Genomic DNA, 21,172 nt, shown 5'->3' on the forward strand with positions numbered 1-21,172 from the left:
GAGACGAACAGAGAGACGAGCAGAGATGACAGAGAGAGAGGAGAGAGGAGAGACAGAGCGAGAGACAGAGAGTGAGAGCGAGAGACGAGAGACCAGAGAGAGAGAGAGAGAGACAGAGAGAGACAGAGAGAGAGAGGACAGAGAGAGAGAGAAGAGAGAGACAGGAGAGAGAGAGAGAGGAGAGACAGAGAGAGAGACAGAGAGAGAGACAGAGAGAGGAAGACGACCAGAGAGTACAAGAGAGAGAGAGAGACAGCAGAGAGATGAACAGAACGAGAGGGAGAGACAGAGAGAGAGACAGAGAGACACCAGCAGAGAGAGAAGAGAGACAGAGAGTTAATGAGTGACAGAAACAAGGGTGACCGTTCTCTCTCAGTTGTTCTGTCTCTACATCACTCTGTAAGAACTTCAACGCCATGCAGGAATGTTGTTAAACAGGACGTGCAGGTTTGTTTTTACCTCCTGCAGGAGCTTCACAGTCTGTAGGAGACTTCACAGTCTGTAGGCAGCTTTCACAGTCTGCAGGAGCCTTCACAGCTCCAGTCTGCAGGAGCTTCACAGTCTGCAGCGAGCTTCATACGCAGTCTGCAGGAGCTTCACAGTCTGTCAGGAGCTTCACCAGTCAGTCTGCAGGAGCTCTCACATTCAGTCAGGTCTAGCAGGAGTTCACAGTCTGCAGGAGCGTCACGTCAGTCTGCAGGAGCTTCACAGTCTGAGGAGCTCACACGTCTGAGGGCTTCACAGTTGCAGAGCTATCACAGTCTGTAGGAGCTTCCACAGTCTGCAGGAGCTTCACAGTTGAGGAGCTTCACAGTCAGTCTGACAGGAGTCCACAGTCTGTAGGAGCTCACAGTCTGCAGGAGCTTCACATTCAGTCGCGGGCTTCACAGTTCTGACAGGCGCTTCACAGTCAGTCTGCATGAGTCTTCACAGTCTGCAGGCGCTTCACAGTCAGTCTGCAGGAAGCTTCACAGTCAGGTTGTCCGTGAGCTTCACAAGTCCTGTCGTAGGAGCTCACAGTCTGGCAGGACTTTTTCCACAGTGGCCAAAGGTCAACCCCGATACTGTCTCTGAGACTGAGACTGAGACTGAGACCGAGACTAAGACTGAGACTGAGACTGCTGCAGGCCAAAGGTCAACCCCGATACTGTCTCTGAGACTGAGACTGAGACTGAGACCGAGACTAAGACTGAGTCTGAGACTGCTGCAGGCCAAAGGTCAACCCCGATACTGTCTCTGAGACTGAGACTGAGACCGAGACTAAGACTGAGACTAAGACCGAGACTGAGACTGGCACTAAGACTGAGACTAAGACTGAGACCGAGACTGGCACTAAGACTAAGACTGAGACTAAGACTGAGAGCACGTTCACTGTCATGTAGTTACATTTGAACTCATGTCGACACTTCACATGTTTCTTGTTGTTTAACTGAATTTACAGTGTAATGTTGCAGCGCCACCATGTGGTGATTAAAGGTTTCTTAACATTTATTTGAAGCAGTTCAGTCAAACTAAATGTTGCAGTGACACAAACTTGAGATGAATAAGCAGGACGAGTTTATCAGATGTCTCTCTGGACTCTTGGACTTTGTTTCCTGCATTTATGATGCTGACGTTCACTTTGAGTCTCAGGCACTTCGTTACCTTGGTTACTCATGGCAACTTCTTAATCTTGAACCTGTCGGCTGTCGTCACGGTTCATCTGTTAAACCAGTGAGGGCCAAGCAGTCATTATTCTGCATAATATGAACGCAGACACAGTGAAAAGCCAACGTGAGCCTACGTGAACTGTGGGACGTCGGCTTGGTTTGCACAGGCTGAACCACACAGATCATTCTGGGTTCTGACTGTAATGAGGCTGCAGCTCTCGGCATGTGTCTGAAAGTTTCATGATGATGCTCAGCTGCAGAACAAGCACACCACGACCTGTGTACATGTATTTAAAGATTTAGTGAAGGGAGACAGGATGTGGAATCTCAACAAGTCCACTCGTACACGGCGTGTGAGGATGTTTGACGCTCGCCTGTTTAAACAGGACGTGACATAGGGCAAACACAGGAAGTGCTGCAGCGTGACGGAGGCTGGATCTGATTTGTTGATCAGTTTGAGGGTGGGGGAAGTCAGCGGGGCTGAAGGTCACGCACCGTCACGGATACTCACCCTTACCGGCGCTCAGAGTGGACGAGGAGTTGGAGCTGTTGGAGGAGGAGGTGGTGGTGGAGGAGGAGTTGCAAGAAGAGGAGGTGGTGGTGCACGTAGAGGACGACGTGCTGGAGGAGGTGGTGGAGGCCGGGATGAGCCCCTCCATGTCGGCTGCACTGTGGGAGTGTGACAGACAGAGGGCGCTCATCGGCAGTAAGCCCTCCTGAAGGAAACACAAAGAAGAGACAACGTCCAACGGTCAGAGGTCAGAGGACGAAGTCAGTTTGTCTCTGGGGCCTGAGGGGACGCTTGGTTTGTCAGCTGTCACAGCTTTTATGTCTTTATGGGGACGTTTGATTCTTATGGTTGCTACATGTGGGGACTCATAGTTCAGACCCTGTCACTGTCGGGACCTTTAGTTTTTATTGTTCCTTGTTGGGACGTTCAGTTTATCTGTGAGGACCTTCATGGGGACATTTTGTCTACGCCATGTTTGACTTCATTACCTGCTGGGGCGTCTGATCCGTCGTCCTGACCAAACACCACCCGGGCCGCTCGGCTGAACGCTCCACCAGCTCCACAGTCTGACCACAGCGAACGCCGAGCTCTCCTGGACCGCCGGAGGAGAAGTCCAACAGCACCACCACTAACTCACAGCCCCCTGACAGCTGCAGAGACAGACAGCAAGACAGGCTGAAGACAGACAGCAAGACAGACTGAAGACAGACAGCAAGACAGGCTGAAGACAGGCTGAAGACAGACTGAAGACAGACAGCAAGACAGGTTGAAGACAGACTGAAGACAGACTGCAAGACAGACTGAAGACAGACAGCAAGACAGGCTGAAGACAGACAGCAAGACAGACTGAAGACTCGTCTTTTCAAGTCATAATCAGCATTAGTATGACAAGTACTCGAGGTACTCGAGTACTCGAGTACTCGGAGCTCTTTAAATAGTAGCATGAGCAGCAGAGCCAACCAGCACACACCCTCTAACAGAGTGTCCAGAGGGGTGTGTGCTTCAGTCCCATGACCTCACTGCTGCAGCTGGCTGGGTGTGTGCGTGAACACTGACTGTGCAGTGTTGTCCTTTAATATCACACACACAGACACACACTGACACACAGACACACACTGAGGCGTGCATGACTTTATGGAAATGTGACGTCATTTACACTCAAATCCAACGTTTGGAAAAGAGTTTGTTTAGTTGTTTAGTTGTGTTGTTGTTTAGTTGTTTAGTTGTGTTGTTATTTAGTTGTTTAGTTGTGTTGTTGTTTAGTTGTGTTGTTGTTTAGTTGTTTAGTTGTTTTGTTGTTTTGTTGTTTAGTTGTTTAGTTGTTTAGTTGTTTAGTTATTTAGTTATTTAGTTGTTTAGTTGTTTTGTTATTTAGTTGTTTTGTTATTTAGTTGTTTTGTTGTTTAGTTGTTTAGTTGTTTAGTTGTTTAGTTGTGTTGTTGTTTAGTTGTTTAGTTATTTTGTTTTGTTGTTTAGTTGTTTTGTTGTTTAGTTGTTTTGTTGTTTTGTTGTTTAGTTGTTTTGTTGTTTAGTTGTTTTGTTGTTTACTTGTTTTATTGTTTTGTTCTTTAGTTGTTTAGTTATTTAGTTGTTTTGTTGTTTAGTTGTTTTGTTGTTTAGTTGTTTTGTTGTTTACTTGTTTTATTGTTTTGTTCTTTAGTTGTTTAGTTATTTAGTTGTTTTGTTGTTTTATTGTTTTGTTCTTTAGTTGTTTAGTTATTTAGTTGTTTAGTTGTTTAGTTGTTTAGTTATTTAGTTGTTTAGTTGTTTAGTTGTTGTTGTTTAGTTGTTTTGTTGTTTACTTGTTTTATTGTTTTGTTGTTTTGTTGTTTTGTTGTTTTGTTGTTTAGTTGTTTAGTTGTTTTGTTGTTTTGTTGTTTTGTTCGTTGAACTAATGAACTCAGATATTTAACATGCAGCAGCTCTTCACTGTTTAAACTGATGCTGTGAACGCATCAATTCAAACTTAAACTTCTTTGTTAATGAATCACGTGTCCGTTAAATCTCGTCCAGGTTCTCATGTGAGGCCCGATCAGCGAGCAGAACCTTGAACCTCCACACACCATCCTAACGTGAGCCTCCACCCGCCCAATCACAGCAGGCCGCACTGACATCTGATAGGACGGGTAAGAAGGAAGCATCATGTGATCGTCTTGGACAGATTGCCATGGTTACCAGCGACTCTGTGTGTGTGTGTGTGTGTGTGTGTGTGTGTGTGTGTGTGTGTGTGTGTGTGTGTGTGTGTGTGTGTGTGTGTGTGTAGCTGAATCGAGCACATGGGCTCCAGCTGGTGGAGAAAACAAACACACACTCAGAGTGTCTGCTGGGAGTCAGCCGGGTGTTCCCGTCCAAATGCAACACAGATGTGAGAGCACACACACACACACACACACACACACATACAGGAGACACCTCAGCACGAGTACTCGAGTACTCAGAGCTGTTACTTCAGTAAAAGTATTTGAAACAAGTTCTTGAAGTTATTAGATACATTCTTCTCCTCTCGTATGGACACTCACACACACACACACACACACGTCTGTTTATATATTTGTACTACATTCATCTGACAGACAACAACAGCTGGAACCATCAGCTCATTTGCATAACATGAATAATTAATAACATAATATGAAATATTTCAAAATGAGCCTTGATCACAGAGAACACGCACACACACACACGCACACACACGCACGCACGCACGTACACACACACACACACACACACACACACGCACGCACACACACACACGCACACACACACTCTTTCATACTTTGTGATGAATACTTCCTCCCGTGAGTGTCAGGGTCAGAGGTCACAGCGTGACTCCACCCTCAGCTCATTAACAGCAGGTAGAGTAGAACAAATCAAACGTACCTGACGAGCAGAGACGAGACGAGACGAAGTGAAAGTCTGAAAGAGTGTGAGCAGAGGAAACTCCCTCACACACACACACACACACACTCACACACACACACCCAGCCTGCTGCAGCCAATGGTGAGGTCATGAGACTGTGAGACACACCCCTCCTCATACACACTGTGTGTGTGTGTGTGTGTGTGTGTGTGTGTGTGTGTGTGTGTGTGTTACCTTGTCGCTGTCGGCGGTGTTTTGCGATGTTCGGGAGGCGATGGACACGGTGTCAGGCTGACTGCTCGCATCACCCAGACTGTCTGCGTCCTCGCTCGTCTCCCTGAGAGACAGACAGACAGACAGTTAGACAGACAGACAGACAGGCAGTTTGAAAGACAGACAGGCAGTTAGACAGACAGACAGACAGACAGACAGACAGTTTGAAAGACAGACAGTTAGACAGACAGACAGACAGACAGACAGACAGACAGTTTAGTAAAACACCACAAATGACAGAAGTAGGGTTGCAAAATTCCGGGAATTTTTGAAGTTGGAAACTTTCCATGGGAATAAACCGTGAATTTAATATAACTGAAGGTCGGCTCTTTAACAGGGAACTTTAAATAAAGTTGTGGAAAATATATTTCAGCATCATCTCGACTAAAACAGTCAGATTTCCTGCAGGTACACACAGCACACTGCTGACTGAGGGCTGCTGAGGCCACGCCCCCTACCTGCACAGGTGATTTCTGCACCTGAGGCACATAATAAATAAAATCATTCAAACTTGATAAAGTTCTACTTCTTACTTACTACAGCTGAACTTCACATGGAAAGTTTGCGGAAAGTTTTCAGAGTTTACCAGAAACTTTCCACCCTTTGCAGCCCCAGGCTGCAGCAGCAGCTGACGTGGCTGTGCGGACGGTTCTGACCTGCGGCTGATGCTGCGCTGGCGTCCCAGCGTTGGGTTGGGGGTCTTGGGGAGGGGGATGGGCTCCCTCAGCGCGCCCCGCAGGTGGCCACGCCTCTCCTGGATCACCTGTCGGATGCTGCGGACCCACTCCTGCTTCAGCTCCAGCGATGACGCCTACGGCAGAGACAGGACGACAGGTTAGAGCTGGACACGTGGGCACACGGCTGCACGATGGTGGACACACACCTTCAGCACCGTCTTGTTGTCGGACGTCGGCGTTCGTCCGACCCAGAGAGCGAACTTGCAGGGGTCGCCCTCGATGTGCTCCGTCACGCCGAGCTCTGAGGTCTGAGAGGCAGAGGGACAGCAGTGAGCACAGACAGGTGAGCAGCTCATCACTCACCTGACCAACCCTCCAGCTTCTCACCCGCAGTCTGCTCTTGTACAGGTATTTGGTCCGTCCGGACGAGTCTTTGATCTCTTTGCTGAAGATGAGTGACAGCTCAAACAGGAAGAGATGTCGGTCCCGCCCCTTCCTGATCAGAGACTTTGGCTCCCAAACCAGGAAGGAGTCCTGCAGGAGGAGCTCGCCTTGCACCTCCAGTCCCTCGTCCAGACCTGGCGAGCAGAGGAGCATGGTGAGCTGCGTCTGTACGACTCAGCACTACAGATCAGTGTGAAGCCTCGTTACCTTCCAGCATGCTAACGTGCATAGCATCGTTAGCTCTCTTGGGGACGCTCAGCATCACGTCCAGGCCTTCTTTAATCTCGCCTTTGCCCTCCTCGCAGCACGCCAGCAGCTCCTACCACACACGACACAGAACACATGACATTAATATGCTAATATCTGACTTTGTGTTAACATGATCCATCGATTAGAATCATCTGTCAGCAAATAATAATATTAAATATTAAAGAAATAAAAACAAACTGATCCGTCAAAGTTTGAGAAACAAGAGACGTCATTAAATATTCAGAGTGTGTGGACGTTACCTTCAGGCACACACACACACACACACACACACACACACTGTTCTGGATTGAAAGCTGCTCTCCGTCAAACCCTCCGAGGTGTCGTGTGTTTTTGTTCGTTAAATTTAAATTCCATTTTTTTAAAGAAGCTCTGGTCCATGTGGGACAAACTGTCTGTCTGTTGCTGTGTGAATGACGGAGCGTTACCTTGAGCAGCAGCTGGTATTTGGTGATTCTCTGCACGGGTTTGATGAGAGCTGATGAGATGGAGTTGGCCAGTCCATGTCTCCTCTGGACCTCCTGCACACAAACACAGACGATCATGTAGAAACCTGATTGAAATGTTCAGTGTTTCACAAGAATAAAGTGAAGCTCAGACGTGTAAACGTCTCACAAAGGCTTCAAATGTGAAGGAAGAACTCATTATGGGACTTTTATTCTCAGCATCATTGTTGAATTGTGTCCCAGCCTGAAATCTAAAAGTACCCACTAAGACAAATGCAGCTTTTTGCATGTTCAGCTGACCCGCTGTGCACGGACTAAATTAGCTTTTAGGTCAGTGCTTCCCACCAGTCTCGCTTCAGGGTCCAGATTTTCCCTTAAAGTCGATGTCACGCACACAAAGCGGCTTAAAACAGCCAAGAGAGTCTGTGCTGCTCGGGTTAGTTAAACCAGGTTTAACATCAACGTGAATATTGTAAGTCCAGACGTCACTCTCAGAAAGCTGACCCTCAAGATCTGATCACATTACTGCACAAAGTACACGTTACATATCTGTAACACGTAAACTGATCATTAGTCCTGAAGTCCGTCTCACCTCGAAGAATCCGGCACCGTGCTGCTGGATCAGTAAACTGGAGTCTGGTTTGTTCCTGCAGTACGTCACGTACATGTGGAACTTATCAGCCTGAAACAGATATTTCACATTTCTGAGTTTTTATTCTTTGAATCTGTAAATTTGTATTTTTTAATTAATTAAAATTTAATTAAAAAACTGGTTACCCAGGTAACGAAACAGTGTCCAACATCCTCAGGAAGCTGTTCATAGTTTTCCAACTCCTTCAGGAAAATACTGCAAAACACAGAGTACTGCATCACTACACACAGGTATGCTGTTTGCCTGTGTACTTTAGTACTTGTAGTATATTTAGCAGTACCTGTTGTGGAACTCGTAAATGTCCTGGATGTTTCCGAACACGATGTCGTCCTTGTTGTTGAGACCAGAAGGGACGTCCTCCGAGCCGCTTGTCATCTCCCAAAGGTACGTCTGCATCACAAGTACAGTACAGTACTAGTACTGCTACCCACTCTAATGTAGTACTGCATGATATAGTTTTCTGCTGAGAAGACTTAAATGTGTTGTCTGCAGCTCCATCAGCAGAGGGCGCTGTTGGTGTTAACACAGACTTACAGAGTACATGAAGTACATGAAGTACATGGAGTACATGGAGTACTACATGAAACATGCTTGAATACCTCAATACACTCCTGCAGATCTCTGACGTAGACTCTTTCTGTCTGAAGGAGCTCGGCCATGATGTACCTGAGAACACAAAGCCCGAGATGTCACATCAGTATCAGTGTGGCATCACTAGTATCACTTATATAGTAGTACTAATAGTACTCACTCCTTCTTGCGGGCGGAGCGTCTCTTCTCGTCGCTGACCTGATGGCTGGGGTCGGACAGGTTGACCTCGGGGTCGGAGTCGGACAGACTGTTGGGGATCAGCTCCAGCTCCAGGTCTTTGTTGTCCTGACACGGTTCAGCACAGAGGTCAGTCTTCGTCCAGTCATTTCCAAATCAAAGCGATGTTTGGACACTTACCTGTGAGCACCCTCCCAGCGCCGTCTCCAGCACGTGGCGGTACTGTCCCATCCTGACGGTGAAGTCACGGTAACGCTTATCCACCGTCGACACGCAGCGGCGAAGCTCAGTGCGGTGGGCGTGGCCTTTAGCCAGCATGCTCTCAGCCAGTTGGATGAGCAGGTGAACCTTTTCCTGTGTGTGCTGAGAGGCAGAGAGACAGGTAAGTATGTACCTATCAAGAATCCATGGTAACCCCTCAACAAGATCTGGAACCCTCACATGAAGCACTAGAACAAACTCAGGGACCCTTGGGACCCACAAAAACTCCTTGAAATCCCTCAATGCCCTAAAACCCAGACAGTGACTCCTTGGATCCAGTGTAGAAAGAACAGGTATCTCTGGAACCTCCTCAGGAACCACTGCACTCTACAAAGAGCACGAAAAACTACTCAAGGACCCCTTGAACCTACAAAAAGACCTTAAAACCTCTTAAGCTCCAACTGACCAATTGAGGACCTATTAAGCACTGCTAAGGATCTTTGGAACCACATCAAGGGACATTGAAGACCCCATAAAGGACCTCTAGAACCCCCTCAAGAACCTGTGATCGGCTCCAATGAGCATATACCTTAGCGGACACACAGAACTCTCTGTGTTGGTTCAGCAGTTCTTGCGTCTCAGTCACCGACGCCCCTGGTGACGTGTGCGTGGACAGGTAGTGGTCACCTGACTGCTGCAGCCAATCCAGAGCCTGCAATGCAAAGACGTTAAGTTACGCTTGCACACCTGAGAAACGGTGAGTTCTAATGAGAGTTACAATCAGAAATCACTGGAGGGCGGCGGCTTACCTGCTGGGCGTGGCTCTGGAACATCAGGTACTGCTGGCACTGATCCAGTCTACGTTTCTTCAGAGTCCAGAAGTGAAGAACTCTGTTTTCCCTCTGAAGTAACTCACTGAGGATACCTGCACGGAGACACACCTGTATGAGTGCATGTGCATATAAAAACCAGCGAACCGTGGAGTCCCTCAGAGATCTGCTCTGGCTCCACTGCACGTCTCCAAACATTACGTGTCCGTTCACCTTTGACCTGTTGCTCCGGTACCCTGGAGTGCCCCGTGACCTCTGTGACTCCCGTTACCCCGGAGACGGTGACGCTGTGTCCCGAGATGTTCGCCATGGTGACGCTGTTGCGGTGGATGTACTTGAGGAAAACTTCTGCGTTCCGTCTGGCCAGAGTGCACGCCTGTCGCCATGGAAACACGGCTGTTAGGTAAACTGCAAAGTGATGTCGCCCACCTCGCTTCATGTTTGAAGACCTGCCACGCCTACTTAGAGCTGCTAAGCTACGATTGGACAGTTCATGACGGAGACCTCACCTTCAGAAACGCCTCCTTCTGCTCCATGTGTTTGTTGATGAGAGGCATGAGTTGCTCTGGCTGTCGATCTCCACCTCCACACCAGTCCTCCTCCCGGCGGTACTCCTGCTCCAGACTCTCTAGCACCCCACACACCTGGAAAGACAGGCAGACAGGTGGGTAGGCAGATAGACAGGTAGATAGAGAGGAAATACAGTTGGACAGGTAGTACCTGCTGGGAAGTCCTGTAAAAGGCTGCAGAGGCGTTGACCAGTTTGAGTCTGTCTTCAATCCTCAGCATCAGAGTCTGCCAGTGCAGCGCCACCGTCTGGGCACAAGACCTCACTGCATCTGGATCATAGTGACCTGACCTGAGGGGGCGGGATTAGAGAAGGTGTTGGAGAGTACTGATGGTGGTTAATAACTGCATCAGTACAGACGATAACTGACCTGACCAGCAGCTCTGCTCTCTGCTGCAGAGCCAGAGCCACCTGATGAGTCCTCTGCAGGGAGTCGGCGTGGAGCAGAGCCTGGAGACAGAAAACGAGAGGAGTGTGTGCCCCGTGATGGACAGCACATAAGATCCAAAAAACGTTGGTGTGTGTTGGTGTGTGCAGTAACCTCTATGGCCTGCTGGAGGCGCTCGTGCTCCCTCTGCAGCTGCTCAGCTTCAGACAGACAGCTGGAGTTCAACATGCAGGACGCCAACATGACCTCCCCCTCCGAGATCCAGCCCAGCACCTGACAGACAGACAGACAGACAGACAGACAGACAGGTGGACGTCGGTCTCTGCTGCAGCGCCTGGATGTTACCTGGATGTTACCTGGATGTGCAGGTGTATGTGTGTGTTACCTGTTTGACCTGGCTCTGCAGGTGTCGCAGCTGCAGGTTCTGCTCCAGGTGTGTGTGTGCGTGATCTGCAATCTGCTGCAGCTCCTTCTGTTTGTCCTGCAGGAGGCGCTGCAGCTCCTCCACCTGAGAGGAGAGACCTGCCTCGGCCTCCGCCAGCTCGATACCTGACACACACACACACAGTGTTTGTGTGTTAAGGTCCTCACAAGTATAGCTGTGTAAATGTGTGTTTTAATCTCCATTCATGTGTGTATGCGTGCATGGATGTGTGTGTGTGTGTGTCTCCATGGCAAATTCAATATGCTGGTTTCCATGGGGACCAGCTGTGTGCTTCAGAGAGCAGTTTCCATGGCAACCCCATCCCCCCTTTCCCCCTCCCCCATTATCCCTCTTTGCCCCCCTAATATCATCAGTGTACGGTCAGAGCGAAGCTGCACGGTGCCATCAGGCGTGCCCACTGCTCTCTGTTCTGTTCCATTCAGTGGCAGCCCGTTAAACTGTGACCCGTTCTGCCGGGAAGACTCCTGAAGCCCCCGAAGCCCCGCTGCAAGCCCCAGAATGAAATCCAAAAATCTGTTTAGAAATCCAGAAAAAACTGGAAGCACTTCAACGCTTCTCTACGTCCTCAATCATCTCTGCAGACTGTCCAGTGCAGCAGACCACTGGAGTACTATGAGGAATCTATGGGAACCCTTCACAATCATCTGGAACCCTCATAGGAGGCCCTGGAAACCACTCAAAACTCCTTGAAATCCCTCAATGCCCTGAAACCCAGTCAGTGACTTTTTGAATCCACTTAGGTACCAGTGTAGAAAAAGCAGGTATCTCTGGAACCTCCTCAGGAACTATTGGACCCTATAAGAAGCTCTAAAAACTGTTCAAGGACCCCTTGAAAAACCTAAAAAGCCCTTAAGCTGCCTCATTTTAAAGAATGGCCAATTGAAGGCCTATTAAGCACTGCTAAGGATCTTTGGATCCACATCAAGGGACATTGAAAACCCCATCAAAGGACATCTAGAACCCCCTCTGAGGACCATTTCAAAAAAGGCCTCCTGGGGCCTCCACAAATCTCCATAAGGGACCTCTAAAACCTTGAGGAAGCACTATAAACTCGTAAAATATCCCTAGAACCAATGAAAAGACTACTTGAACTTCCTCAACGTCCCTGGAACCTTATCAGTGTCTCATAAAAGTCCCATAGGTACCAGTAACTAACTAACGCTAACCATTCCAGGATCCCCTCATTGACAGCTGGAACACAATCATGGGTGTTCCTTGGCCCTTGAAGACCCTTGAAATCAGTATTATCTCAAGAATAATAGAAAGCCTTAGCAAATAGTAGAAACCACTTAAATTCCCTTGGAACACACAGAAAGCCATCGAGGACCAGGATCTTAGGCAGTCCCTCAAGAACTCCTGGAACTTCTACTAGAAGCAACTCAAGAACCTCTAAAATTCCCAGGGAGCCCTGGAATGCTCAAAAGTCTATCAAGGTCACGAGCGCTCTGTTAATGACTGCTGGGAATCTCTTGAGAACTACTGGACTCCCTTCAAGGACCATTTGAAACAAAGTTGCCTCTGTCCATACGCTGATGACACCTGGCTCTACGTTTCTGCTCGTCCGATGACCTTACCTGACGCCTGGACCTCCGTGATGTACTGCTGGAGGTCGTGACCTTGTTGGATGACCTCATAAATCATATTGTTCATCGCCAGCCTTCGTTCCATGTGCCTGCAGATCAATCAGCCAATCAGTCAAAGCCTGCCTTGAGTTTTCCTGCTGAGTCAGCATGTTGTCTGTTTACCTGTGGATGCGCTGCTGTGCTAGCGTTAGCACCTCAGGGCTAGCCTCCGCTAGCCGCGACTGGCCCAGAGCTAGCTTCTCCTGGGCTAGCTTGTCCTGGTTGGAGTCGGCTAGCCGCGGCGATGCTAGCTTCTCCGCGGAGAAGTCCTGGGACTGTTTCTGGAGGTCCTGCTTCCAGGCGTCCATTTCCCCGGTTACCTACAAACACACACACACAGGGAATCGAACCTCGACACGATGCGTTTGAAATATTAGCACATGAACTGAAACAGACGCGTACCTCCAGCGTACACTGGTGCAGGATGCGCAGCTGCAGGAAAACATCCAGGCGGATTTTCCTCTGGTGGAAAAGTTCCTCCAGCTGAACGTGAGACTCCTCCAGCTGCTGGAGGACTGACTCCACGTGGGCCACCGAGCTACCCTGGGGCCTGAAACAAACGCACCCAAGATGGTTAAACAAATCTGAAAAGGGACTGAGCCACATACAGCAGCTCCACGCAGGCTGCCCTGACGAGCAAAACAAACACATCCACACACGCTATAAATAGGTCACCCACGCAGCGCTGAGACGTGAATCAAACGCACCTAAGATGTCTAAATAAATCTGAAAAGAAACTGAACCACATGGAAAACAAACTAGAAAACAAACGCACCCACACAGATAATAGTAAAAAGAAAACAAACACACCTACAATTAGCCCATTAAAAGCAGTAAAACAAACGCACCCACAGTAATTATAGTAATAATACAGCAGCTCCACACAGGCTGTCCTGATGAGGTAAACAAATGCATCCACACAAGCTATAAAAAGGCCCCCCGTGCAGCGCTGAGGCATGAACCAAGCGCACCCACACTCTGTGTGTACCTGAGTTGCAGGATGAGGTCTTCTCCTTCCCGGATGACACTCATCGCAGCCTCCTGTAGGTCAGGGTTAGAGTTGGGGTTAGTGCGAGGGTTAGAGGTCAGAGGTCAGGGGTGTGTTAGGTTGTTATGACAGGGTTAGCCTGCTGCAGGTTTAGAGGTCAAAGGTCAGCAGGTTACCTGTGTGTTAGCCTGCTGCTGCTGCTGCTGGCTGATGAGAGCCTGCAGAGCCTCGACAGAGTCCGGACAGACACAGAGGTCTGAGGACAGCTGCTTCTGGAGGCCGTCCATCCACACGGAGAGCTGAGGACGGAGAGGACGGAGACGACAGTGTGTGTGAGTGTGTGATATCAGTCCAGTATTTATATATGTGTGTGTGTGTGTGTGTGTGTGTGTGTTACCTCCTTGGTGTGTGTGTAGAAAGACACAGCGAGGTCCAGCAGCAACTTCCTCTGTTCAACTCTCTGAATGAACGCCTGCAACAAACAAACACGAAGCCATGAAGTACAACAACAGCATGTGTTCGTTCCTCCGTTCATTCGTTTGTTTCTGTCACCTGCATGCGGAGCTCCAGGTCTCGAGCCGCCTGATAGATTTCCTCCTCCTCACACTCTCCAGACTGAGCGAGCTGATCGGCTGCTTCTAGAAGCTTCTCTGCATTAGTGTAAGTGTTCTACACACACACACACACACACACACACACACACACACACACAGTGCTGATGTTAGGACTCATCAGGATGTCCGTCAGATAAAGACCTGCCAAGATGGAAGTCTGAGGTGTTTATCTTTGTGTTCAGAGAGGGAGGGGGAGGACAGAGTGGGAACCACACATGCAGAGCTGAAAGTTACAGTGAAACAGATGATCACCGCTGATCCAGCCCGTCGGGTTCACCTGATCCAGGTGTGGGTTCACCTGATCCAGGTGTGGGTGTGTTACCTGTGCGACCTGCTGGAAGTCGTCGTGGCGTTTCTGCAGCGCTCGCGCTCGGTGCAGAGACTTCCCCACACCGCTGTGTTTGTTCAGGAACACCTCACCGTGCTGCTCCACCCAGTCCAACACCTGAGAGACAGATGGGTGGAGAGAGACAGAAAGTCATCCATAAGTTCTGGATCTTGACGTTGAGATTAAACTGGATTAGAATCTGGTCCTGCTCCTGGTCCTGGTCCTGGACCTGGACCTGGTCTTATCATACCTGTCTAACATCCTGTTGAAACACACACAGCTGCAGGCGCTGGTGGAGGCGGAGTTTACGGTGTTGCCACGCCCCCTCCACCTCATGGTGACCCTGCAAAAAAACAACAACAACACATCAGTCCACCCGTCTGTCTGCCGCCTGTCTGTCTGTCTGTGACACCTCACTGTGGAGGTGAGACACACCTGCATGACCTGGTGCAGAACTCCCATGATGCCGTGCGTGGCTGCAGTGAAGTCTGGTTTGTTCGCTGACTCGTCGGAGTCGGTTGCCGGGCAGCGCTGGAGGACGTCCAATAAGGCTTTACCGCTCTCACTGACCTGCGGACAGGCAGGAAGTCAGTCAGACAGACAGGTGAGCAGACAGACGGGTGTGCAGACAGACAGGTACCTGTGTGTAGTTGGCACAGATCTCCTCGTTCAGCTCTTGGTGTTTCTTTGTCGCCGCCTCCAGCTCTGCCGTCGCCGTCGGCAACGAGCCCTCAGAGCACGCCTGAGCCCAACCCTCGACTCTGAGCAGGAACTGGACAGACAGACAGACAGGCAGAGAGACAGACATCGGATCAGGGAGACACACAGGCGGGTCAGGTAGAAGTGGACAGGTACAAAGGTCGGTGGCGAGACAGGTAGACCGTGGACAGGCGGAGTCGTCACCTGCTCTGCCCCCTGGTGAAAGCCGGTTGCCATGGCGAGCGTGTTGCTGCGCTCCTCCAGCGCCGTCGTCAAGGACTTCCAGTCTTCCTGTAACCGTGACGACACCATGGCGATCCGCTCCGCCCCGTAGTGACCAGCCTCCGCCAGCCTCGCCGCCACAGTGACCACGCTGTCTACGTTCACGCTGCCGTTCTGCACGGAGACGAAGAAACATTAACACACTCGACAGACACACACACACTCACACTCACACACACACACACAGACCATGCAGTTGGCGGTGAAGTGCTGGTGTTGCGTCTGGAGGTCGACGCCGTGCTGGTGGTTCTGGCCGACCTCCGCCAGACTCTGCAGGAACAAGTCTTTACTGTGAGCGATCCACTCCGACATCTGAGACACACACGCGATAAAAGGAATCAGATTACATCAGCAGGTGTAACGTGATCAATCTGGGCGCGTGCGGCTCAGCCGTGTCACCTTGGTGGCATCCTGCTCGAACAGGTGCAGCTGCAGCGCCTGGTCCAGGTGCAGCTTCCTGTCGCTCCAGCTCTGCAGCAGGTGACTGCGAGCCGCCTGCAGCCGGTCCAGCAGAGACGAAACCTTCGGCGCCACGCTCTGGAAGTCCGCCCCGCCCGACAGCCAGCTGCCATGGCTACCGCCGCCACCTTCAGTAGAGGCGTCACCGTGGGCGGGGCCGAGGCGCATACGCTGGAGCAAGCTCCGCCCTTCTCGCTCGAGGGCGTCGACTGGCGCTGTGGCGATGGTGTTACGGAGACGAGCGTGCTCCTCAAGAAGTCTGGAGAGAGAAACACGTGAAGAACCCGTGAAGAACACGTGAAGAACCCGTAAAGAACACGTGAAGAACCCGTAAAGAACACGTGAAGAACACGTGAAGAACACGTGAAGAACACAGCAGAAAACACACATGACTGACTCCTGCTCACCTGCGGGCCTCGTCCACGTCCTGGGGCTCCGGGATGCGGTTCAGCCCGGCCTCCAGCTGCTCCAGCTGGGCCAGCAGCTGCGTGGCGGCCCCCGAGAACTCCTCCAGGCCCAGACGCAGCTCGGTCCACTCCACATGGTCGTACTCCAACGAGCCGCCCAGGTCAGAGGTCAGCTGGGAGGGGTCGACGAGCCGGGACAGACCTTCCACCGACACCAGGCTGGTCTGAAGACAGAAGGACAAACAGACTTTTAGTGCGACTGAGTACTACTTCAGTACATCAGTCATGAGCAGCAGTACTGCAGTAGTACCTCGAAGCTGAGCTTGGCGCTGCCCAGGTTGGTCTTGTGTTTCTGCCAGAAGGTGTCGGGTTTGATGAGCAGCGCCGTGTGGATGTTGGACGAGAAGGACTCCTGCAGCGTCCGGAGAACCGGCTTCACGCTGTCCCACTTACTGCCACGCATGTCCACCACCACGGTGAAGCCACGAGCTCGCACGTCCTCGCTGAACGGCAGACAGGTGAGCAGGCAGACAGGTGAGCAGGCAGACAGGTAAGGGCTCAATGCAAACCTGTTCCTTTACTACTGAGAGAGAGACAGGCAGAGAGAGAGACAGAGACACAGACAGAGACACAGACAGAGAGTGGTTACCTGGGAATGGTTGACAGGTAAGTGACCAGTCGGCTGAGGTCTTCCTGTTTTATTCGATCATGATTGGTCCTGGCAGGGAAGGTCAGGATTGGTCCACCGCGTTTGTCCCGTCCACCTGCAGAACACAGTCAGTTAAAGCGGGTCACATCCGGGCCGGGCCGGGCCGGGTTAAGAGCTGCAGCAGTGTGAGTTTACCTGACACGAAGGCCACTTTCTCTCTGAGCACCGTGAGGACGTCGACCGCCCGAACACACTCTGCTTTACCCGAACCTGAGACACACACACACACACACACACACACACACACACACACACAGATCTTATTGTTGAACATCGAACAAAACAAGTTTGAATAATCAGAAACTGTAGTAACATTAACCTCCACGACCAGTACTACTGCAGAAAAACACTGCTACTCTACTGCAGGACATGGACTTCAGTCAGCAGTACTTCAGGTAGCAGTACTTCAGGTAGCAGTACTTCAGGTAGCAGTACTTCAGGTAGCAGTACTTCAGGTAGCAGTACTTCAGGTAGCAGTACTTCAGTCAGCAGTACTTCAGGTAGCAGTACTTCAGGTAGCAGTACTTCAGGTAGCAGTACTTCAGTCAGCAGTACTTCAGGTAGCAGTACTTCAGGTAGCAGTACTTCAGGTAGCAGTACTTCAGGTAGCAGTACTTCAGGTAGCAGTACTTCAGGTAGCAGTACTTCAGGTAGCAGTACTTCAGGTAGCAGTACTTCAGGTAGCAGTACTTCAGGTAGCAGTACTTCAGGTAGCAGTACTTCAGGTAGCAGTACTTCAGGTAGCAGTACTTCAGGTAGCAGTACTTCAGGTAGCAGTACTTCAGGTAGCAGTACTTCAGGTAGCAGTACTTCAGGTAGCAGTACTTCAGGTAGCAGTACTTCAGTCAGCAGTACTTCAGGTAGCAGTACTTCAGTCAGCAGTACTTCAGGTAGCAGTACTTCAGTCAGCAGTACTTCAGGTAGCAGTACTTCAGTCAGCAGTACTTCAGGTAGCAGTACTTCAGTCAGCAGTACTTCAGGTAGCAGTACTTCAGTCAGCAGTACTTCAGGTAGCAGTACTTCAGTCAGCAGTACTTCAGGTAGCAGTACTTCAGGTAGCAGTACTTCAGGTAGCAGTACTTCAGGTAGCAGTACTTCAGGTAGCAGTACTTCAGGTACTTCTTTCCTGATGTTATGCTGCTTGTCACTTTCATCTTTTTAAATTTTATCCCAGCAAATAGAATCGCACCTTCCACCAAAATGAGCCAATCAGGCTTCAGAGAGGACCTGACTGACTCCTGCAGCTTGGTGTGTGTCTCTGTGTGTTGGTGTGTGTGTCAGTGTGTGTCTCTGTATGTTGGTGTGTGTGTCAGTGTGTGTTTCTGTGTGTTAGTGTGTGTGTCAGTGTGTGTCTCTGTGTGTTGGTGTGTGTGTCAGTGTGTGTTTCTGTGTGTTGGTGTGTGTGTCAGTGTGTGTCAGTGTGTGTCTCTGTGTGTTGGTGTGCATGTCAGTGTGTGTCTCTGTGTGTTGGTGTGTATGTCAGTGTGTGTCGGTGTGTGTCTCTGTGTGTTGGTGTGTGTGTCAGTGTGTGTCAGTGTGTGTCGGTGTGTGTGTCAGTGCATGTCAGTGTGTGTCTCTGTGTGTTGGTGTGTGTGTCAGTGTGTGTCGGTGTGTGTCTCTGTGTGTTGGTGTGTATGTCAGTGTGTGTCAGTGTGTGTCAGTGTGTGTCAGTGTGTGTCTCTGTGTGTTGGTGTGTATGTCAGTGTGTGTCGGTGTGTGTCTCTGTGTGTCTCTGTGTGTCGGTGTGTGTGCTGCAGACTGATGTACAGCCTCCCATGTGTGTCAGATCATCCTGCACAGTGGGAAGAAGATAATCCAACACACACACACACACACACACACACACACACTGTGGGCATTAAACATCTCACATTAGCAGTGAGAACTCTCCGAGAGACGAGGAGACAAAGGAGACGATGGAGGATGCTCACATCCATCCTAACAGTGTCCTGGTTCTCCTTCGGTTCTGTCCTTGAATCCTTCTGTCCCGCTGGACCGATTCGTCTTCTCAGAGCAAAGCGCTGACTGTCTGTTGAACCAGACTAACCAAAGTCTACCTGCACACAGGTGCAGCAAACTTCAGCACAGGGACAGCAGGGTGGACGGCCGACCTTCAGCTGAACGTGGGATAATAATAAAGACAAGGTGTCCTCACAGGAAGGACGGACAGAGGACAGAGACACTCGTTAGTCCACACAGAGTGTGAACCAAACAATGACTCAGTTATCAGGCCCAGATAAACATCTACTGCAGGGCTTTTATTGTGAAGCAGCTGCAGCTCCTTCACAATAAAAGCCCTACAGCTCCTTCACAATAAAAGCCCTGCAGCTCCTTCACAATAAAAGTCCTACAGCTCCTTCACAGTAAAAGCCCTGCAGCTCCTTCACAATAAAAGCCCTGCAGCTCCTTCACAATAAAATGTGTATTTGTATATTCAAACATCTTAAATTCAGTTTTTATCAACATGGTGATGAAGTTCTAATTATTCTAAACGCTGACATTGAATGCATCAGTGAGGCGTTCACTGACAGCACGTTGATGTGGTTTTCCTGACGTGGTCTTTAAACAGACCTGAACCACCAGACAGGAAATGTTTGTTAACGTTTAACCAGAAAAACCAGGACAGGACGGTCGTGGTCCAGAGCTTCACCCGTCCATCATCCTCCACCCAGACCTCCACCCTCTGACCTCAGAGCAGCTCTGAATGTGTGTGTCATTCATAAAATGTGAGAACAGGCTGTTCCTTATCACAGCTGATCACCTGCAGCATCACGTCTGTGTGTGTGTGTGTGTGTGTGTGTGTGTGTGTGTATGTGTGTATGTGTGTGTACAGAACAGTCGTGAGCCGCCTGGCCTGCAGTCAGTAAACACTGAGTGTGACTCTCATCACCGACCTCAACGAGGAATCTGACTGATCCTCGATCAGCCGTCCGTCAGCCCGACTGATCCGGGACCAGCTGTCAGTCAGGCTGACTCCAGAGCCGCCTCACACCAATAAAAACACACTGAGTCAGTCTGAAGCAGCTGCTGAACACACACACACACACACACGCTGTCAGGACACGTCACATGATTACGCAACAAAAACTAATGAACACACTTCAACACACTGTCCTCCGAGTGTGAGACATGTCAGTGACGGACACGTGAAGACAGAGTGAACAAACATCAGAACAGAAGACAAACAGGAGCACAGCATACGTGTGATAACTATATAAACACAAATATAATAACTGTACGTCTTCATTATATCATTTTTTACAACAGACACGGACATACAGTACGTTTTTAAAGAGGCTGAGGCGCACTGAGCTGCAGCTGCTTCACGGGCAAATAAAACCAACTCTTTCACAATAAAAGTCATCCACATCCTTCACAGTAAAAGTCCTCCAAACCCTTCACAGTAAAAGTCCTCCACATCCTTCACAATAAAAGTCCTCCAAACAGTAAAAGTCCACCACATCCTTCACAATAAAAGTCCTCCACATCCTTCACAATAAAAGTCTGCACACACTCTGCAGGTTGGTTGTGTTTAACTCAGAGTCAGCGTTAACTCACTGCTGTCAGTTTAAGGCAGTGTCGTGCCAGAACAGGAGCAGGGCGGGCCAATGTAACCGGGCTGAGCAGAAAATCTGATACAAATCAATCCCACTGTGGTAACCATGACTACAGCTGTACTCGAGTATTTGTCCCCAGCAGCAGCTGATATCACTGACTAGTCCAGCAGCAGTCAGCCCAGAACCAGAACCAGAACCAGAACCAGACCCAGCAGCAGCTGATCTCACTGCCTAGTCCAGCAGCAGTCAGCCCAGAACCAGAACCAGAACCAGAACCAGAACCTCCAGCAGCAGCTGATCTCACTGCCTAGTCCAGCAGCAGTCAGCCCAGAACCAGAACCAGGTCCAGCAGCAGCTGATCTCACTGCCTAGTCCAGCAGCAGTCAGCCCAGCTCGGCGTCTGTCTTTCAGCCTTTTATTTCACCAAGCTCTCACCAACCACTAAAAGTCAGTCCCACATTTACTCTTGTCCGGCGGCTTCTTGCTCGCTCACTCTCTCCTTTTCTCTTCTTAGCTTCCTCCGTCAGC

General features: G+C 49.9%; 1 protein-coding gene across 2 annotated transcripts in view; it reads right to left on the bottom strand.

Moving 5' to 3' along the window:
* The window catches only part of LOC104935649 (kalirin), a 34,896-nt gene that overhangs the window by 11,275 nt on the left and 2,449 nt on the right, over positions 1-21,172 (bottom strand). For both annotated transcript variants that reach the window (XM_027291550.1, XM_027291549.1), the window contains exons 2-41: positions 17,223-17,297; positions 17,028-17,142; positions 16,689-16,881; positions 16,379-16,602; positions 15,912-16,230; positions 15,702-15,824; positions 15,435-15,626; positions 15,172-15,303; positions 14,967-15,101; positions 14,782-14,874; positions 14,526-14,648; positions 14,142-14,258; positions 13,987-14,061; positions 13,766-13,888; positions 13,590-13,642; positions 13,004-13,151; positions 12,725-12,921; positions 12,554-12,651; positions 10,920-11,083; positions 10,688-10,807; positions 10,517-10,596; positions 10,299-10,437; positions 10,088-10,222; positions 9,792-9,954; positions 9,558-9,673; positions 9,338-9,460; positions 8,728-8,910; positions 8,531-8,655; positions 8,379-8,445; positions 8,060-8,169; positions 7,905-7,974; positions 7,720-7,809; positions 7,110-7,202; positions 6,622-6,733; positions 6,358-6,548; positions 6,177-6,278; positions 5,950-6,104; positions 5,255-5,357; positions 2,649-2,810; positions 2,161-2,365 (exon numbers count right to left, since the gene is read on the bottom strand). In XM_027291550.1, the coding sequence (XP_027147351.1) occupies positions 2,161-2,365; positions 2,649-2,810; positions 5,255-5,357; positions 5,950-6,104; positions 6,177-6,278; positions 6,358-6,548; positions 6,622-6,733; positions 7,110-7,202; positions 7,720-7,809; positions 7,905-7,974; positions 8,060-8,169; positions 8,379-8,445; positions 8,531-8,655; positions 8,728-8,910; positions 9,338-9,460; positions 9,558-9,673; positions 9,792-9,954; positions 10,088-10,222; positions 10,299-10,437; positions 10,517-10,596; positions 10,688-10,807; positions 10,920-11,083; positions 12,554-12,651; positions 12,725-12,921; positions 13,004-13,151; positions 13,590-13,642; positions 13,766-13,888; positions 13,987-14,061; positions 14,142-14,258; positions 14,526-14,648; positions 14,782-14,874; positions 14,967-15,101; positions 15,172-15,303; positions 15,435-15,626; positions 15,702-15,824; positions 15,912-16,230; positions 16,379-16,602; positions 16,689-16,881; positions 17,028-17,142; positions 17,223-17,297 (5,343 nt within the window). The remainder of the gene's footprint in view (positions 1-2,160; positions 2,366-2,648; positions 2,811-5,254; positions 5,358-5,949; positions 6,105-6,176; positions 6,279-6,357; positions 6,549-6,621; positions 6,734-7,109; positions 7,203-7,719; positions 7,810-7,904; positions 7,975-8,059; positions 8,170-8,378; positions 8,446-8,530; positions 8,656-8,727; positions 8,911-9,337; positions 9,461-9,557; positions 9,674-9,791; positions 9,955-10,087; positions 10,223-10,298; positions 10,438-10,516; positions 10,597-10,687; positions 10,808-10,919; positions 11,084-12,553; positions 12,652-12,724; positions 12,922-13,003; positions 13,152-13,589; positions 13,643-13,765; positions 13,889-13,986; positions 14,062-14,141; positions 14,259-14,525; positions 14,649-14,781; positions 14,875-14,966; positions 15,102-15,171; positions 15,304-15,434; positions 15,627-15,701; positions 15,825-15,911; positions 16,231-16,378; positions 16,603-16,688; positions 16,882-17,027; positions 17,143-17,222; positions 17,298-21,172) is intronic.

Source organism: Larimichthys crocea, chromosome XIX, assembly GCF_000972845.2.
Source record: "Larimichthys crocea isolate SSNF chromosome XIX, L_crocea_2.0, whole genome shotgun sequence".
Lineage (NCBI taxonomy): Eukaryota > Metazoa > Chordata > Actinopteri > Sciaenidae > Larimichthys > Larimichthys crocea.